General features: G+C 42.4%; 1 protein-coding gene across 3 annotated transcripts in view; it reads right to left on the reverse strand.

The window, feature by feature from the left end:
* cadm1b (cell adhesion molecule 1b) overlaps positions 1 to 21,360 on the reverse strand; it is a 161,897-nt gene that overhangs the window by 18,412 nt on the left and 122,125 nt on the right. For all 3 annotated transcript variants that reach the window (XM_069712914.1, XM_069712913.1, XM_069712915.1), the window contains exons 4-8: positions 19,714 to 19,866; positions 18,715 to 18,852; positions 10,457 to 10,615; positions 8,787 to 8,883; positions 7,536 to 7,708 (exon numbers count right to left, since the gene is read on the reverse strand). In XM_069712914.1, coding sequence (XP_069569015.1) covers positions 7,536 to 7,708; positions 8,787 to 8,883; positions 10,457 to 10,615; positions 18,715 to 18,852; positions 19,714 to 19,866 — 720 coding nt within the window. The remainder of the gene's footprint in view (positions 1 to 7,535; positions 7,709 to 8,786; positions 8,884 to 10,456; positions 10,616 to 18,714; positions 18,853 to 19,713; positions 19,867 to 21,360) is intronic.

Below are 21,360 nucleotides of genomic sequence, written 5' to 3' on the forward strand. Positions count from 1 at the left end.
ACCACACACTCCCAAACAAATGATAAAACATAAAGGACAGCATGATGTTGCTGCCGGGGATGGAGTGTATGGCAGAGGTGGCGCTGATGGCGGTAGGGGGGTATCGGGAAGAGATTCTCCTCCGACAGTATTTGAAGAAGGGGGTGGGATAGATTTCTTTCCCTGTGACCGAAGGCAGTATGATAGCAGAAATGTCAGTGTCTGGAAGGGGGAAATTGGCCATTCAGGGATGAGGGGCTTCACAAAGGCTGGGATAGGATGTGGCACATATAATATCGAGATGAACAAGAATTCTCCGTGGGCAATTTCCAGGCTGGATGACTCTGGGCTCAGCATTATGAGGGCTGAAATATGAGTGTATTTGCAGGGGCCATATTTTCAGGGAGCATTTGTATCAGTGAGGAATTTGATGAGAAAATTTAACCATAAAGTGAAACAATGTAGGAGAAATTGTTTATCTGTGCCTGCTTAAACCTGCTCACCAGCACTACAGGAAGGAAGCTATTTTCCTTGTCTCTTTTTGTCCGTTTGTTTCTTGCTTAAAAGTTGTGCTATCCTTCAAAATCAAAGCAAGGCGTTGGCAAAAGAGGTTGTTACGATTCAATCTAATGAATTCCTATTGTGAAAAAATATAAGCTGAAGTGTTGAAAATTGCTTCGCACTATGTTGCGTGTTCGATAAAGTCGTTGTGTTTCACAAGGACACAGTTTTCAGACAGCCTTAAGTCCTGTCTGCTCATTTTATGTCAAAACCCAGATAAACCCCAAATTTTAAGTGGCTTGTGAATCTTAGACTTTCTGTCCGTGAAAGATTTATAGGTCACAAAGTCAACTGCGGGCTGAAGTCAAGGTGGCAAAGGGAGTGTTGTTGCTGTTGTTTTGTTTCAATATGTGTGAGGTAGGCCCTGTTCATACCTGGCATTAAAATTTGCCCACTTGTGAACAGATCTCACTTTTCTGGTCTATACGCAACTGAACACGTACATCACGGAAATGTACAAATAAATAAGCGCGTGAACACGTATAAAAACATGGAGAAAGAGGAATCGAGCAGGAGGAAGTTAACAAAATGAGACATTTTTGCTCACTCGGCCTTCATTTTAACCTATTGAATGTATTTCACATTTCTGTATTTCCATACACGTGAATTTGTAATTGACAACGTGAACCGTCAGGTCTAAGCCTGATGAGGCTCATATTATTTCATTATTCCAGCGGGTTTGAGAGGGTTGGAGCCTGTGCTGCGGTGGATAAAGAACTGTGTGAGCTATTAAATAAAAAAACAAAGCCCAAAGGTGGATTTAGTGAATTTACAATTTGTCTGTGCAGTTCAGCTGCACTCGTCATAATCACACAGGATATGTTTTATTTCTATTGAGTATTCAGAGGACATCAGTTGAGTAGGTGGTCCTTTACTGTGGCCCAAGACACATTCGTGTTCACACGGCTGAAAGAATGTTGCCAGTTCTGAGAAGAATGGATCTCAATGTGTCCTCAGTTTGTCAACCTGTACCCAGAGCGGTCCACTTGTGGTCGGCTCACCCAGAACACGGGTAGATGCCGGGTCTGAACGGGATCTTATAGCACCAGGTCGCCTCTGAGAAAGCAAGTTCTTTCTCTGGCCAATTCTCTCCCACACCGCACACCAGCTGGAGGGCACAATTCGCAGCCTATTGCAGACACTCTCTTGTGGTGAAAAGAATGACAAGCCTCTTTCTCAGCCTTTCGACCGGCCACATACGTATCGCATGGTACCACAATAGGACTCGATTTGAGAGGGATTTACATTGGCCTCGCACCTGTCCGGGCTGTCGCGCAGTGAGAGGTCATTAGTCTTTTTGAAATAGGAACAGCCCAAGGACCAGCACTGGTAGAAGGGTGGCAGCATGAAAGGATGAAAAAGAGAACTGATGGGCAATTCAGCTTGGCTCTATCAATAAGTCTGCCAAGCAAATATTTAACAAAAGCAAAACTATTTCTCATTAAAATAAAACTATTTGCAGCATGCCCTTAGTTAAACAAAGGGCTTCCTTTGACAGGTGTGTGGTGGCTTTAACAGCAGCCCACAAATTGCAAAACAAAACAGCAAAAATGCCAGATAAGAGAGAAAAATGCAAATCTTGTCAAGACTAAAGTTAGCAGACTGCAAGAGGCGGGGGAGGGGAGAGGGGGCATTGATGGACGGCTCGGGTTGTGCGTTGCTGCTGAAAAACGACACGCATAAATAGCGCAAGGTTATCATGGTAGGACCCATCTGTGTTGGCAAAACACACTAATTAAGCTCCTGTAGCAAGCATGATTAGTTTGGGACAACACAATCGCTCATGGATCACAACATGATTTTTGTCTGGCATTAAATCCTCCAGAAAAGAGGAGTGGGAGTCGCGGATATAATTATATGCAGTTTGAGCACCTTTTTACCAATCTCCCGTGTCTCATTAAAGAGAGCCGGAGTCATAGAGCTTCCAACACTCACACACCAGAGAAATAGTGTTTAATGGAAATTGGTAAAGTGTGTGGATAGGAAGTTACTAATTGAAGAAGTCCCGAACATGGATACTGTAGGTTTTTTTTTTAGTCTGGACCGGAGAAGATCTGCTTTCAGTCGTTCAAGTGGTGTGGGTGCATGAAATGATACATGAATTTAACAGCGGTAGACACACATCATGCACGAGTTCTCAAATGCCCGCAGGCAATTTAGTGAAAACCTCTGAACCATTAGAATATTATATTACTTCTTTAAAGACCTGTTTAAAAGAAAAAAAAAATGCTTTTCCCTCTTGGTTCTGACAGGATTTACTCAAAGAGAGAACAGGAAATCTTAGATTCAGAGGAGTCTTTATACAGCAATTAGAAATTTAGTCGTGTTGGCTTGAATGTCTGCCTTGAGTGAGCTATTTGCCGGCATATGCTGTCCTTTTGTTTGGGAGTGATCATTATGGGCCCATTGGGAACAAGCAGATGTCATCATCTGCCTGGCAGAGCGCGATGATGAATAACCATAGGGCGGTAGAGTTATGAGAGTCACAGGAAACCTACGTCACAGTGACAAAGTCCCACATGTCAGCTGGTGAAGTGAACTCCTAATTTCTCTTTAACATCAGCCAACCTATAGAAATGCTGAACACCAGACATAAGATGACAAGAAAAAAAAAATCTGGTTATGTTCCCCTAAGTGTGTACTTAATTTAGGTTATTGAATGCAACTGAAAACATTTCAGCAATGACAAACTGTAGTACCAGAGCTTTTTCTGAAAGCCTTATACTTCGGAGATTGGGATTTGTTGAGGTCCTGCTGTGTTCAAAGCCCACTTTATAAGACATTCTTACATCCCCACATGGTTACTCTTCCTGCAGATTCAAACCATCAATAACACACAATAAACTATTTAGGAGGCAGTAAATTCATAACTTTTCAAGGTTTCCAGGTGTAGAAATTCAGTCCGAGGTCACTACATTAGCCCCGCACCTACAACGCTCGCTGTTTTTCTTCAATTCTTCCTGACAAAATATTTTTTTGTATTTATTTGCTGCCTCCAGACCTCGTCCCTCCATTAAAATCCTGTTCACTGTTTGCCCTACGATTGGTGAGATGGTGTTGATGTCAAAACCATTACGAAGGCATTTCATTTCACAATATTCTGCAGCTGCCATAAACATTTGCTAACCATCCAGACGATACTACAAACAATTACATTACTGGTTTTTGACACACGGTTCACGGCTGTCAACATGACCTAAGCAAGCTCACCGACTAATAAGCAAAACAAAATCACCAGTTTGAAACCTGCAATTGTTTCTCGCACAAAAACCACAAAAGCCCTTTCATAACAACAGCCTTTAGCGCGACCCCCTGAACCTCTTCTCGTCTGATGCTGCTGCTTTCCGTGCCTTAGATTTAAATACGAGTCTTTGTTCTGGAGGCCGAATCAAAAATCTGCATTGATTGAATCAGATATAATTACATGCTTTGTACCGCAGAATAAAGCACCATGTTTTGTAAGTTTTACACATTTCAGACCATTTCATTTTCAAAACATTTGCCCATTGTTGTGTGACTCCTCACAACAATACCAACAAAAAAAATAATATTTAGACTGGTTCGATAAAACGTTTTCTGGAGAACAGGAGTCGCCAAACTTTTGACTAAATGATACTGCAACGTAACATTTATTCACATAGCTGAGCTCCACCAGACCGCCTAAATAAGCTTCTTTTATGGGAACAATAAGAAATGAATACTCAACACACATTTAAACAGCTTCAAGCAGGAGCTGCTGGTTGGAAACCCTTGCTGTAGAACAATATGGAAATATCATGAAATCAAAAAGCTATTTTCTATCTAAATCAAGCCCCTCAGATTGGATGCAAAACATATACTGAAATAGAAGTATTGTAACTAATTAATCAATATGATTGTCTGGCTTGTGGTATTGCTGTGTATCTTTCTTGAGAACAGCTGGGGGGGACAGCGGTCGTTTGACTAAAGATTATTACATTTTCGTTGAATTTTGGACTTCAGCAGGCAACTTTAGGGCTGTGCATGATTAGTATTTTGGTTCTTTATCAATTCTCGTACTTCTTAGAATATTTATATTTTTAATATGACAAAATAGTTTTTACGACGGCAATAGATATGTTTGCATCAGAAAAGTCACTATAATATCTCTGACAATGAAAGTAGTGGACGAAGTTTAGACAGAATGAAGAACAGCCATCGGTAATGATGATCGGTCAGCGGTCCGTCCTCTGTCCCCCTGCTCTGCTGCAGGTAGACGGAGGACGGCTGTTTAGGAGGACAGCAGACAGAGTTGGACCGGTTTCAATAAACGTCATAAACTAATGTGAACTCGGCAGCCTAATATTTCTCTGTTCTCCGTTTAGTAGGCTTCATACTGTGCTCCAGTGTCTGGTCACTGACACACACACACACACACACACACACACACACACACACACACACACACACACACACACACACACACACACACACACACACACACTCACACACTCTCTCTCTCTCTCTCTTACACTTTCTCAGTCTGATTCAGATGGTTCAGTCCAATTACAGGAAGTTGTGGCAGGCTACTCTCAATCATTAAACAAGAGAAGAAGAAAAAGGACCAGAAGTAAAAACAAGCCATAGAACCTGACGAGCAGAAGAGACAAAGTATTTCATTGTAATTTGGTCTGAAGAAGAAATAAAAATGTATTTTAATTTGCCAAAACATGCGGGTAGTAATCATAGCACCTGAAACTTTCCATTCATCCTAAACTGTATTTATGTATTTTATTTTTTGTTTTTGTGTGTATAGTCTGTGTTTGTGTTTATTCATTGCTCTTATGTTTTTCTAAAATAATTATTTTTATCTCTTATTTTATGTGTATTTATAAAAAAAAAAATTAATAAATTTAAAAAAAAAGTATATTGTGTGCACCTTTTTTGTGTTTCTATGCTGCAGTGACGACTAAATTTCCCCTCTGTGGGATTAATAAAGTCTAAATCTAATCTAATCATTACAATAATAGTGGACAATCTGTAAATAGATTTTTCTCTTTTAAATCAGAAGAGGCAACCGGCTGAATTGACAACACGGTGATGCCAGACGCACGTCAGTCATCGAACCCATCGTGTTTGGAGACGCAGCCCAGATCGCTGATGACGACTGTGCAAAGGTACGTCATGCTTGTTTTTTTTTTTTTTTTTTTTTTTTTTTAAGGTTTATGGTGCGACTGTGCCCTAAGTTGCCTATTGGCAGTATCAGCAGGTTTCAAACCAGCAGTGATGTCACACAATCTTGTCGAATGCTGAAGTGAAGTTATCATGAGTCAATCACAGTTTCGACGGGAGGAGACTTTTATGTTCTGAGCTTGAGTTCATGCATCTTGGATTTACCATGCTTTAAAAAAAACAACACCACAGATATCCATATCTACATATAGAAGTCAATAACCAAAACTCCACTAAGAAATATTGTTATTCCAAACATTGATATTTGTCCAACACAAAGCTTTACAAGCTTCCTGCACGAGGTTTACACTTTTAGTAGTATATAAAATACATGTTCATTGTACACTGGACACGCAAAAATGCATTTTTTGCGCATATTATTTGAGATCCTCGACATCAGACTCATCCTTTTTTCCTGGTTTCAGGTATGGGTGGCTGGCAGATAACATTTTTGGCACACAGGCAGCAACAAATTGGAACTTGGGAATGAAATACAAAAATGCTTTTCTAAACAGCAGGGAGCAAAACACTCCGAGGAGAGAAAGCTAAACTCGCCAACAAAGCCTGCACCTGCTGAAAATGTATTTCCCCCCAACACCAGCCACCAAAAATAGGAAATTAAGGTCCGGGGAGTGGGCACTTCACTGATGTCACGTTACGAGATTTCTAAATGATGAAGTCCTTTGTGGTTTAAAAACTTCAAACGGTTACCTCCCACTGTTTTCCCCCTCTGGGAGTCACGTGCAAAGATGCCCAGTGCCTTTAAAAAGTTGAGTTTTTTTTTGCAAACACGTTCCTCCGATTACTTGTAAATTCCCTGGCAGAAGCAACAGCAGTTGTAATAGCGATTATTTTATGCGTTTAAGCTTTGTTTTGCCGTTGTCGCGCTGTGAATTGTGATGTGTTGAAAAGGAAACGAGAAAAATATGGCAATTAGGGGGCAAAATGGCCGACAGTCATGTTGAGGTAAAAATAAAATGAGGCCTCAGTGAAGAGAGGGTAACCAAGAGCAGCAAACTGTCTGTGGCATTTAAAGTCAAGTCCTGGGGGAGATGGTCCCTCTATTGCCCTTTACTGGTTGACTGCGGAACACATTGAAATTCCACCCACTTCAATGTAAGTCAACAGCACCAAAGCCCATCCTAATCCCTTAAAAATGAAGTTGAAGAGGAAAAGCTAATATAGTCCCGAGTTTTATGATGATTTAGGATCATTTTTGCTCTGAGAAACATACTGTATGTGCATGAACTTGAAGTGAATGTGGCGATGCATGTCTGCATAACCCTCGTCTTAGCCGGTACTGTGAAGTGCACAGTCACAACCAATTGTTCCACCAAAAAGGTTGTGATTACTGTTTACACGTGGGTAAAGAAATAATAGCTTTTAAGTATGGCAATCACAAACTTTGAACAGTGTCTGAGAGCAACGCTGCAGCTTTTATTCTGGCCGTGTTTGTTAACTGCAGCCACCTTCTGTGGTTTTAACTTGTTCGTCCCAATAATGGCTGACATCCACACACGTTTCAAAAGAGATTGTGTTTGTCGCACACACACACACAAAAAAAAATAAATGCTATATTAAATCCTTATTGTTCCAAATCAATTCCCCGACTAGCAAAGCTACCATTTTAAAACCTTCCTATGAAAGCTAAACAGACCATATCAACAATGTCGCTAACTTATTGCTCAGCGAGGGGTTGTCGGGTTTCTCTCTGTAATATTAGAAGGACTGTAACAAGATAAAGTGCCCTGAGATGACTTGTGCCTTAACTTGACTGATGGATTGCAAGTAAGCGTCATACCTACCGTATACATAGAGGACGTAGTCGTCGTAGGCCACGCCCACAGCATTCGACGCCACACAGCGGTAGGTGCCGTTGTAGGACTTGTTGAGGTTCTCGATGTAGAGATCAGAGCCGGTGACCACAGCGTGAGGCGGCACATCCTCGTCTACTCTCAGCCAGTTGATCTGATGGGGACTGGGGAGCACAAATACCACACACATCGCTCAGCCGCTGTCTATCCACACTAGAAATCTGAAGTAAAGGTCAAATCTGAGACGGTCCGAGGAGGGTCATTGGCAGCCCCCCCCCCCTCTAATGATGTACTTTTTGTGGCATGCTAACAACTGGTAACATTTAAATGGTACAATGAAATGTAAAGGTTAAGGGGGTGTTTGGACAGGCGGAGAAAGGGCTAGACGGTGGAAAATATGAAACTGAACAGACATTTCATGTGTTGAAGTGCATCCATCTGTGTGAGTGCTCGGGCTCGGACGGTCGGATCTTCCAATTCAATGCTTTCGTGATACTTGGTGCGGATTTGGTAAATATATCGCCACTTTGAATGACTGGCGATTCACTGTTACAATATATTACACTTTTTGTTTCGTTTTTTTTTAACCGCAGACGATGGGAAAAAAGTTCAGTATTCTGGAGAGAATATAAATATCATGAGTAATATTTCCAAAAACAACACACATCACATGCCAGTTAGCCACTCTTAGTTTTATTTCATTAGCGCCATTGCTATAAACGCCTTTGGCTCTGCCTTAACGCTCACACATTTTCTGTCATTAGGACTGGCAATTAAGAGGTCTGCAGGCCACTACAGAAGTCTTCTACTTGGTAGATGAATATAAAAGCTTATTGTTATAATAAAGTACTGTTGTAATTGAATGAGTCAAAGCAGAGCCATTGTTTTTTTGTTTTTTATTCTGAAGCGTTCTGCTCGTCTGAGGCCAGAAGTGTCGACGTCGTCAGCAGACGGTCGGAGAACGGCTAGCCGTTAGCTGTTAACAGCTAGCAACACGTTGAACTGCTACCGATCACAGCGCCGGGAAAAGGTTGGATTTATTTACGCCTTTCACCGCCGCCGTTTGTTTGATCAAACGAACAGCTTTCCAGTCCACCTTGTTCATCCGTCAATGCTAACAGGCTAACCAGCTAGCTCTTAGGCTAACTTTTAGCTGGTAGCTTTTAATACCCTGCCTCTGTGTAAATAAGTTAAATATCAATCCGGCAAATTGTGTATCAATTTACCACAGTAAATACTCACTGCGGTTTTCCTTCGGCGATACATGTCAAATCTAGATTGTCGCCCTCCCTGGTCAAACCTTCAGGATATGTCACCACAATCTTCACCTCTGGTTTATCTGTAGAAAAAAAAAAGAGAGATGACTATTTCCAATACTTTCTTGTTGAGACCTTTTTCTTTTTCTCATACCTGCAGCCAAAGCTAAATCGAAATGATTGTTGGACTCTTAAGTGAAATGCTCAGAGAAACAAACTCCCAAATGAGAGTAAAATGCTAAGAGTGAAACACAGGGGGGAGGATTAAATGATTACCATATGTGCTCAGGAGACACCCAGTCAGTTTGCAATACCTTACAGCCAAATGATTTTATTTTCCGCATCTTATCATTGCTAGCCATAGATTACCAAAATGTCAAGTGGGTTCAGTCAAGCTTTCCTTTTTTCCTTTAAAGGTCAGACAAACGATTTATCTACCTGAAAAAAAATGTATATTCTCCACCGACAACAAAAGTGAAGCTTTAACCTTACTTTGATGTTCAACTGTGTAAGGCAGCTTGTATTACCTATTCAATCAATGCGTCACTTAAAAGAATATAAATAAACCCAACATTTGACACCTTTTTGTATCCAATGGGCCAAAGCACCAGGACACTAAGATTTGAAGGCCAACTGCGTGATGCATCGATAAGGCAGCGGGCTGAAGGTCAGAGGACACCATGAAAGTCTTTGTACTCGCCACCATTGTTGTAGTGAGTTGAGAAAAGTAGGCAGTAAATCCCAATGAATTTAACAATAGAGGCTCGTTGAAGCGACTTCTTTCTTATGTTACCGTAGACTGTGTGTGTGTAAAAGTGGACGTAGCGTCTGGGTCTGAAAAGTAAGTCCAATGCAGAAGTGCGTTAAACCGCAATAACACGAGGGCCACAAGAGGCTGGCTGCACCCGGGACAACTGGAGCGACTCGCTCAGGATCTGAACAGCTGGAGACAGTTTGTTGGTGGCCGAGGCCCCACAATTGGCCACAGGTAATAGATAGAGAGAGAATCTTGGACTTAGAAGATTTGTGCTTTGCATTATTATTTCAAAGACCGTAAAGAGGGTCATTACAATGGACGTAACATTGTTGTGCTCCTTTTCTGTTCCATCAAGTTTGGTAGAGTTGCAGTTAAGGATGTTTAGAACAAGTTCAATCGGCATGTCGTCATTCTTCCTTTTAGTTCGTTGGGTTTTCCCGTTTCAATTCACCTATTGTGTCTCTTTTGTTTTTACTTCCTGCCCTTGTGTTTTTGTTTTTTTCATCCAGTTCTTGAACTCACCTGCCTTTTATTACACCATCAGCACTCTGTGGGTCCTCTCCCTTGTGTAGTAAACACAGGGATTACTCACTCATTGTCGTAAACCTTTTATTTACTCTCTCATTTAAAGTTTCGATTCGATTGAAGTAAATATGTCGGTGTTTGCTGATGTTTTTCCAGCCTCACTCTGTCTGGGTGATGAGGACAAGGAGACTTCCTGTATTTATATATTTCTCCCGAGCGTCTCTTCATAGAATTGATTGTGATCATCCGTTGGTTGTACCTTTGAATCACCTGCAGTGTAGTAATAGGACTGAGCCCCACAGTCGGTCTCTGGCACTGTCTATGGGCCTTGGTCTAGCTCTGAGCTTTAACACGAACAGTTCTGGGTCACTCACACAGCACTTCCAAGTGTCTTTGAGCCAGGAGGTCCTTTACAGCTGGGTGGTCAATGATGCAGTCCACTGGCACTCCATCATCCTCTTTGGTGACCGAAAATCTCACCCGGCTTGTGACGGTAAACATCCTGTCATACATCTCCTCGACGGCTGTCTCGCCTAGAAAACCATCAGAAAGCACGAGAAAGACGGGGGAGGGGGAGGAACAACAACATTTAATGGCTAAACAGCCGAAAAACAAACCTGAAGTCCTGCAGCTGCAGTGGCTATAATGAGCAAACAGTCATACCTGTTAGGAGCACATTACCTGTCAAAGTGAAATGCTTTCACATGGCATTTACATTTAATTTATGATTTGGTGCCCGAACGAGCCTTTAGAGGATTCAGGCCCGCGGCCTCGATTCTGACGAGACCAGCGAGGAGCGGCTGGGTCATATCGAGCCCGATAATGAATGCTTCTGCTGCTTGAGGGTTGAGCATTGTTGGGGCCAACCCTGCAGTAATCTGCTGCCCACTAGGCCCTAAGCTGTCAGAGGGGCATTCATTTAGAGAGCATTACAATGCCACAGGGGCATCGCATTAGCCGCAGTCCTGAGTGTGATGGTTTACTCGCATTTAATGAAGTGAGGAAATAATTACAGCCTCACACTGACCTGCAGCACACTTCCATTTCAGCCTTGTCACAGGGGAGCCCGGCTGGACTCTGGGAGGGCAAAACACAGTTGTTCCACAGTTGATGATCACCAATACACACATACTGTATGTGGCCTCTTGATGGATATTAACCCCTGTGTAACACGCACCCAATACCTGCCTACATCAAATTTAAAGTAGTGGGATTAGTGAGTGGTCACTGCACTCCAGGGTTTTAAATTTGACCACTCAGCCAACTGCAGGGAGAAAACGGGCTGTTTGAAAAGCTCACTCACCATTGGAGAAGGCTAAGTATGTAATAACAGCGAGAGTAATAATAATAATAATAATACAACAGCAGGAATAAAAAAAAAAAAAAAGTAGGATTGTGTAAAGGGAATCCATAAAATATAATGGGGCTTCATTTTATAAAACTGACTGCCTTTTTGTCCAAAATGAGTAAGCTATTACAGGATGTAGAAAAGCCTGTAATGTAGCTATAAAATAGATGTATTCAATATTATATATTTCTTTGTGCTGTTAATGGTAGAATACGTCTGAGTCTGGAAAACAAGAATCACGATCGAGTTTTCTTTTTTTGCTTAGATTTGAAATTGAATGGCTTAATTTAGCAGATAAAGACGAAAACCAAGACATACTGATATAGGATATGAGATATTATATTAATTATAATTAATAACATAAATATTGAGATTACTTAAGGAAACCTTGTACATTTCAGATCCATCATATCAATGAAATGCTATTACTGAGTCTGACAAGATGATCTGATGATTCAAAATGTTCAAAAACTGCAGACTTCAGATGATTCCTCAACATTGATGAACCTGATAGAGGAGATCGCATCGTATTTAAACAGCAGACCGATCGTGACCATGTTTAGTAGTTTTCCTTCAGCTTCCCTCGCGGTGCTGCGAGGTGCATGTAATTCTCAGCGGGCGGGATACCCGTCACATACACACCCGCATATTATCTTCTGACGACAGGAAGGGAAAACTCTGTTTTAAGATTAATGCATCACTGAACATAAAAACAATCAGCTTCAGTCTCTCGTAGTCTCTCATTGTTTTTCTGAGCGTTGTCTTTTTGTCGCTGTTTCTCACTCGCTCTTTGCTGGCTTAACTTTGCTGCCGGTTTCTGCTGCTCTGCATCACGTGCTGCAACGCTGCGTTGTTCTCGGTGGAGGGAGAGTAGGAGCGCTTGTTTTTATCCAGCTGAAGTCCCTAATGAAAACGCAGCAGAATTGTTGTCATTTAAAATTGAGATCGTATAGAGCCGTGAATTAAGATTGAGATTTTATTACGATGAATAAAATCTCCGTCCCTCCGTCTGAGTAATTTGACTTCACTCTGAAAAATACCACAAACTGGGCTGTCGCAATCATGAAATTTTCGTAAAAATAATTGTGATTAACGATTTCATTTTCTTTCTGTTCAATTTACTCTAATGGCCACCATTTTGCTGCAAATCCGACAAATTGCTTCCTCCAAGTTATTGGGCTTTCCTTTCTCATTTGGCCTTAAACCAAAATGTGCCCTGTGGTGTTTGGCTTTGCAACTAAATCATTGATGTTCATGTCAATAGATGCTCATTGAAATGCAGTCAGTCAAAATTGAGAGGTTAAGCACCTTGGGAAAAACAGTTGATGGCAGTGGCGGTTTCTCCCAGAGGCCAAGGGAAGCCAGGCTTCCCCGTTTTTTTTTTCCACACTGTATTTGCCATTTTATTAAACATTTATCAAAATTTGATTGAACAGTTTTGTTCATTCTTTTGGGCTGTTTCTGCCGTCTCCTGCATTTTTCATTGAGTAGCGCCTCCCTAAAGGTCACATGGGGTGAGTGTGTGGTGAAACATTGTATTGCAGTGCAATTTGCTCTCACATCCGCGTCCCGGAGGGAAAGCCAAGGCCGAGTTCGCTTCCCTTGATAAAATGATTAACCAATCAGATGAGGCTATTTCAAGGGAAGCTAGTCATCCTCTGCATCACACTAATCAAATCATAGCATGCCATTATCGTCATTTATTAAGAGAAGATAAACATGAACCACTTTGTATCACTGTTAGCAACATTACTGTTACTACCTTGTACATTGATACCAGCCGATAATCCGGTTACATTACATTAACTGTAAAAGAAGCAACATATTGTCTGTGTTTGTAATTTTTTATTTTTCAGCAATAAAGAACATAGATTAGAGGTCTTGTCTCACTTTGCGTTTTGCCCACGGCACTGGTTGATGGTGCTAATTCCCCATGTGCCATTAAAGCAGCAGAAGAGAGAGCAAAGTGATGATGTCATTAAAAGAGCACCAGTCAAACGGCACGCGGTGGAAAAATAGTGATGGAAATATGACCCTTATTTATGCCGCCGTTTTTACACGGATTAATAGAAACCATGCTGACGATGAGAAATAGTGACACGGTCAATCGATTAGGTAATACTTGTGAGGGGTTTAGACTCACATCAGCGAATCAGTTCATCCCAAACATCTCTAGTCGCACAGACTGCTGTAATCAGTGGTTACCTGTCCCCTTCCAAATAACAGCAGAAATGTCACAGTAAGAGCTGCCACGCCACCGTGCAATCAGCAGAGCACAGCGCAGCGCATTAGAGTACATTTGTAAGGTCAATGAGGGCATTCCCAGACGCACCTGCCAGGACAAGTGTCCTAAATGCAGAAGAGTTAAGTGAAGTGGAGGGTTGTGGTGTTTTAGTCATTATTCTCAGTCAGTCAAACAAAAAAAAAAAAAAAAAAAATCATAAAAATCAGTGGTGCAGTTAGACTGTGCAACAATGATGTAAGTGTACTGAGTGTGTCACACTGTGTATGTGTCCAATACAATCCTGATGTGAAATCTCTGACAGACTCTACAATACCAATTTGAAACACGTCACATCGTTGCAGTGAATGAGCGGCGAATTGCGTCTCTACGGTGTAAATAGAAAGATTAATGTGATAGCAGATGCTTTGAAAAAGCAGGAAAACAATAAACAAGCTCTGGACATAGCGCTAATACTTCTGAAGAGGAGAAGACGTGTGGACACAGTCCTGGCAAAAGAAAAGTGTCTTTTTTTTCTTCTTTCTAAACTGTTGTGGCGATTTGACCCAATACCGATAGTCATGTAGGTGAAAGCAACACTGAATGTTTTTTGACTCGCATACCTTTAGTTATCCTCTATTGTCTGCTTCTTTTGTCTTGCTGCAGTTGTGGATTACAGATTGTAGTTAGTACGTGTGCTATACTTAGAATTTAAACTCAAAATTTGGATGGTAAAAAATGTTTAATCTGTCACCATCTAAACACCGAGACGGCACATATTGCTTGATTGTGTGATGTGACCCATCACCGACATGTTACCGCCTCCCAGTCGTTTGGCGTAAAAGAGATTTTGGTGAAATGGCTCATCAAAATACAACAGAGAGAGAATACGTGGTACTGTATATTAACGTAAATTACATCTAATCTATTGAGAATCGTGACAAATAATCAAACTGCGCCTCAAATGAGCAAATTTTCCTTTAATGCAAATTTATTTGAATTTTTTTGTTAATTACAGCTGGGACAAGTTATACATTTTTTTTTTTTTTAAAAACGCTTATTGAACCACCAATGACCCTGATCTACTGACTGTATATGTTTCAGTAAGAAGGAAATGCTCCAACCTTGTAATGTTGTCCTTTAACTTAAAGGCTCCTCAATTGAAAACAAAGAAATTCATACAGGAAAAAAAAACACAAAAAAACAGTCAAATGCTGTTGAATTTAAGATGTTGTGATACAAAATGTGTGTTGATTATCAATGTGCTTTTGTTCACATAAAAGAAGCTTATTCAGCTGGTTTGGGTGGAGCTCAGCTATGTGAAGTGTTACATGAGTACTACATGAGTAGCTCTCAGAGGACAGACCCCGGATTTAAACTGTATTCACAACTGCTTCCGGTATTAAGTACGAAGGCAGTGTGCCGTCTCAACCTTCGCTCGAAGTGTGTTTAGCTCGCCGTGTACCTGTGTAACTGTGTACCTGTGCACCAACGTGCATTGTGAGGGCAGAAAAGGTTCAAATGCGGCTTTCAAAAATGTGTTTGTGGACTCACCGTAAGTGCCGTCACGCTGTCTATAAATGATGTAATGCAAAGTTATATAAATAACTACATTACAAGTATAAATGAAAGATAAACAACGTTTGTTTTTGGTTTATTTTGGTCACGCTTCATGTGGCATGTCTTGACCTCAATCCCTCAACGGAAAGCTCGTGGACGGCTCTACTGCTGATTTTGCCTTTATGCAATGTCGAAGAGATCATTTCTACCAAATTATCAGCCTGTACTACCGCGTCTGCATGAAAGTCCCATGATGTCGCTTCTCACTTTGACCTCTGCGGTGTGCAGAATACCAAAGGGACGAGCGAAACACGTTTCAAGGTCGGGAGAACGGAACAGCTCGCCCTCGTTTCTGCAGTGTCATGAAAAAAAAAAAACCTCCTTAATTTCCCTTCTACTGTAAATCATTTTCCGTCGGGATCCTTCTGACTAAATTTTGTTGATTTGAGGAACAACTGAAGTACTTTTGAAACTTCTGAGTCATGTTTTGAAGATCAGACTCGTACAGACGGCGCCGTAACCGATGTACGGGCCAACCGTCACTTGTCAATTATCAGCGTCATCCGAACCCAAATGAGGAAAACAGCCGTGGATCAGGTCACGGAAGGACTCAAATCTGAATGCAGAGGAGATTTGAGAGTTGCAGCCGAGATGTCAAATCAAACGCTCTTGTGAGCACCACGCACTGATCAATCCCAGTGCAATCATGCATAGCCTCTTCTCAGGGTGACATTTTCCTTCAGTCAGTCTCCAACCCGAGTCGCCTGCCTGCCAGCTCCCCGCACGGCCTCCAACGATCGAGCCGTTTCAACATGCTTCAGACGGTAACCTGCTCTGGCGTCGGTATTACCATCAGTACAGCAGGCGGAAATAAAGATAATATCGATTTTCAACTCGCTCCACCCGCTACATTAATATGGGATAATATGTATTTCATTAGAACGGAGGTTTTCAAACTGTGAGTTGGGTGTTAGCGGGTTGTGGTGGGGTCCAAATGACGACGTCATCGTGAGTAAACGTCCATAAATCTGCCTAGAAATCATAAAAAACATGACTCTCCTCATTGTTCTTGAACTTGCCTGAGAATCGTGAGGTTTGAACATTTTATTTATCATCAAAATACTTTTGAAATAGTAAGGTCAACGGAAACTACACGGTTCGGTTGAAGAAAAGATTACGGTTTGGGTCAACATAAGTAACTTACGGAAGTTAAATTCGGAACTTTATGTACATAACTTAGTCATTCAAAAGAAATCCACGTTGACTATTTGCTTTCTCACGGACTCGAACGCGTCCGGGTGGAAGTCTTGTGTTTTTTTCAATCCAACGACCCCGACCTCGTCCCTGCTCTGGCTTAATCACGCATTGTGCTTTGTCACATGACCTTCTTCTTCCATCCTGAACTTCTCGCAACACGTTACGCTGACACGCTATCCTCTACTGGGCTGACGGCTGTATTACACACTTTGAAGTGACACTGTGCAAGTGTTGTGCTGCAGGGGGATTTCCTGCAAACAGAAAGTTATTATTGCTTTATATAACGATTGTACAAAAGGATTAGCTAATTGATTAAGTGGCTGTTCTAATATGATGAGATGGTTTCTACCTACTACTTGCTTCGTTATTTTTTTTATGCAGCTTTTAATTGTATCCCATGGATAAATGGTATCTTTAGTGAATGGAATTTGTTCACGTGTCAGCAGGTTGCGTTGCAGCGAGGTAGAAGGTGGGAAATCATGAAAAACTTAAAAGTTTGGAATATATATCAACAAATACGATTCCCAGAGGTCAAGTATAAAACTATGTTAAAGCTCTTTGAATTAAAGATAGGATCAAAACCGAATAAAGTTTTTACTATGGGATTCCCCAAATGATTTGTGCTGAATAGTGAAGAATTCAACATCTTTCAAAACTGAATTTATAATGGCAGCTTTGATCCTTTAATTTAAAAGCATGAAGTTTTAAGTGTTTTTTCACCGAGATTATTTATAATTACTTTAAAAAAAAAAAAAAAGCTATATTTAATAACTTAAAAAAAAAAAAATTCAATGAATCTCATGCGTGCAGCCTCAGATGATCGCATGCACATTTTAAAAACACATGATGAAATGCAGCTGCCCGATGGAAGGAATCTTTCCCTGTACATTAGCAGCAGTAGCAGCTGAGCATTTCATTTAAATAACATTGCTGTCATTTATGCTAACAAGCGTTTCGCCACCTTGTGCGCGGAGTGGAGTCTCTCGCCGGCCAGAGCGAGCGAGCGAGCGAGCGAGCGAGGCCATCAGTCTCCGACCTGACAGCGTGATAAATGGCTGCGAAACCAATTCGGCCAATTTGAGAGCGCGTTTAAATTGGGCGGCGAGTCTCCTTCTCGCCGTCACGACCATCTTGCCTGCACACGGACGCGGGACAGACACGATCACAGAGGCTCTTTAAAACCAGCGTGACGTGTGCATCTCAAGCTAATGAATTGTTTAGCGCGTTGGTAATGAGAAGTGATCTGGAGGACTTGACTCTCCGGCTCTCTTTATGCATCCGCTGCCACTGTAGTTTAGCCCCGCTCAGCACGTCAGCGGCGTTTCACTAATCCTAACCCCCCTCCTCCTCACGTCTCTCCTGCACGACACTCGGCAACTCATAAACCGAAATTGACTTCGACTCCTGGAGGGAACACTGGAGGCACAGATGACATTTAGCATCAGATTCACTCTTGTCCAAATATTTCATCTCTCAACAGGCCAAATGGATCCTCTCCATTCTAATACATATATCATTTGACAACAGGCACAGAGACATCCACTCTGTGTAAATACGAGACGATTCAAATGAATACCCCCTCCTACCCCCCCCCCCACCTCGCTGTGCAATAAGTATACAATACATAATTGAGGACCTCTAATCATAACTGAGAGGTAAAAAGGATTTTTCACCAGCGCAGTTTATACATGCCTTTCTGCAACAGCCTGTAGCTGGCCGAGGGCACTGAAATGAACACGCTGTGTGCAAATAGGACGCGAGCTCTTAACGGTATTCAACCCCATATGGTCGGTTTAAAGTAAATACAAAAGACTGATGGTAAATATGTAGGGAATTTCAAGTCTGAGCGTGCATCTCTGAAATGAAAACTGCGGTATGAAAATTGCCTGTAAGGCAAATGTTTTATGGAATATCGGCAATGTAACACGAGCCCGAATTGCAGCTTGTGCACAGTTTGATCATTGCATAGTGAAGCTGCTGAATTGGAGGACCTGGAGGAGGTTCAGGAGAGAAAGGCAGCGCTGACCTCCTTCAGCTGTGGATGGCGGGCAGGATTATCCTCCTATATACACGTCGGGCAACATAATCAGTACAACACGCATTAGTGTTTCGGAGTAGAACTGCATTTTGTTTGCGGAGGAGCCTCGAGCCCCCCCCCCCCTCCCTCCAATCCCACCCTCCCCGTCCCCCGGAGACCAGTGGGCAGGCATGTGAAGCAAACTGGTAGAGGCTGTTACTCCACTGACCTGTCAGCTCCTCCTCCCCTTTCATCCATCTGATGGAGGCGGCCGGCTTGCCGCCCATCGCCGTGCAGGTGAGCTCCGTCTCGTTGCCCTCGCTGACCACGTCCTCGCGGCTGTCGATGATGGGGCTGCCCGGCGGGACTGACCCGCATCAGAGAGACAGCAGCAGGCCCACATTTACAGACGCACACACACAGTTTTGTCAACACTTAATGACATCAGTAAATAAGGAGCATGTGAATCACCTCACCGCTTGATGCCACTTAAATCCTAAAGACGGTTATTTGAAGTCATCGTGACTCATTAATTTGTTGTGCATTATTAAAGATTTGTTCCGCCAAAGGTTAAATGCCAGTTTTGCACAAGTATATATGATTACAACCTATGGTTACATGTGTGTAAAACTAGGATAAGGCACATTTCTTCTTAATCTCTTGTATTCGTCATCACAGCCAACTTGCCGAACTCTGATTACTTGAAAGCCAAAAGTCAGCGGGGTTGCTTATTTTAAGGACTCTTCAATGCAACCCTCGGCTCAGAGCTGCTGCAGCTACGTTTCAATTGTACAACTAGAGTAATTACTTTAAAGTGCTTTTAATTCCTTTCAATCCCCCAGGATGTCTGCATGTATAATAAAGCTTAACTAGAGTAATTTCACTCCAAAGCATCAAAGTGTGGCACAGCTGACTCTCAATAGGGGAATCGTTTCGAAGCAGCCAAGTCAACATTCACCGGGATTCGCAGAGTCAACACAGCTGCCAAAAAAAAAACAGCGCGGTCGGGGCCATCAGTTTCAGCATCTGCTCCTTTTCGTTATGCTGTTAAGCACCGCGAGAGCCTAATTGGCTGACATTTTTGTTTCAGTTGCTAAAGATAACGGGATCAAAGATATCATCATTCATATTCGCTGTCTTTAATGGCGCAAAAATACAATAAAAAGTGTGTGTGTGTGTGTGTGTGTGTGTGTGTGTGACGTTCACACACACATGTCCTCACACCTACCCAGGACAGTGATGTCTGCGTAGGCTTCCTGAGGAGGATCTGTGTAGAGCTGGCACACGTAGCGTCCCTCATCGGAGAGTGACACATTGGACAGAGACACCCGCAGCTCGTTGTCAGAGAAGTTCACCAGCTGGAACCGGCTGTCCTTGAGAGCTGTGGGGATACATGCGAGACGGAGAGTGAAGATACGGAGAGCAGGGACACGACCACGAGACACGGGGTGGGGGGTGAGTAGGGTGTGTGTGTGTGTGTGGGAGGGAGGGGGGTGGGGGGGCGGAGGAGGAAGAGGACGGTGACACTGGGAGGAAATGGGAGAGCGCCGCCCCCTTCGGAGGGATTTCACCTTAATTGAGTAAAAAATAATAAAGTGAGTTTCAAACGGAGTCACACAAGTTGATTTATAAAGCAGCTTTACAGTCCACAGGGCGCTCTCAGACAGGATAGTGTGAAGTGAGCGACTGGAGGAGAGCGCTCATGAGGAATCCTAACAAGCCGGCAGCTCGTGGAAATCGTGGCTGCGGCCGGTCACGGATGGATGCGCCGCACTCGCATATTCCAGAAAAAGGGAGAGGCATTCAAACATACATAATGAATTAATCAGTGTGGAGGTAGAGCGGCTCGGATGCTTTTGCACGCTGAACCAAAAGTAGCCGGGAACATGTATACTAATGCCTGCGTAGATTGGCTAAATCCTCCTCTAACGCTATCAAACTCGGCTTCGTTATCTCTCCCAAGTTCTTACCGGCTGCTTTTCAAGTGGCTCGGCCCTCAACCCTCCTTTACATAAACAGCTTCGGCTGATTTGATCGGGAGCCCTTTCGATGTTCTGACCTGCCTTCTTTATCAAGTCCTCTCTGCATCTGTTGAGCTAACGAACTGTATTGAAACACACACCCCCTCCCCCTCCCCCCCATGTTTAAAGCTCGGGGAGTTTATTATTCCCTTCAGGCTTTACACTTAGCAACATGATCATTACCGAAGGTCTAGGGGCAGTGTCAACACGAAACCTCCCCACCACCCAAGTAATTTCAGAGCTCTTTGAAAGTCTCACCTCAAACGGAAACAATGACACCGATGCACTTTAAGAGTCGCAGCGCCTGCTAGGGAGGGAAACCCTTCAGTGAGACGCAGATTCATATGAGGCTGTTTCATAACTGTCTGTCTGCTTACATAAGAGCACGGCGGCAGCACAGTGTTCACCATTCATTAGACTGGGCATGTTTTTACCAAAGCAATTATTATTTGCAGTTAATCCGCTGATTATTTTCAAAGTTAATCATTTGGCCTATAACATGTCAGAAATTAGTGAACCATTGTTTCCCGAAGGAAGAAGATAAGACATTCAACTTTCATCAAATCAGTGTCCCAAAACACAAAAAGTCGAAAGTTTAAGGTCAGAGGGGAAAAAAATGAAACCAGAAAATGTTTAGATTGAAGAAGACAACGGGAACAAATCTTTAGCATCTTTGTTAAAATAGACAAAGTTAATGGATGGATTAGTAAAACTGTTGAGTGTTACGGTTCACTCTCACGAGTCGCACAGACGAACGTTGACAACGAGTCGGTGAACGTAGTCTGACATTGAGCAGCTAAAGAGCCGGACGATTTCCTCCCAAAATTACAACTGTATGTTTTAGGGATGCGGCA

This window comes from Brachyistius frenatus, unplaced genomic scaffold (genome assembly GCF_029030835.1).
Source record: "Brachyistius frenatus isolate BFR_SWC_R1_liver_20210118 unplaced genomic scaffold, ASM2903083v1 Contig_114, whole genome shotgun sequence".
Taxonomy (NCBI): Eukaryota; Metazoa; Chordata; class Actinopteri; family Embiotocidae; genus Brachyistius; species Brachyistius frenatus.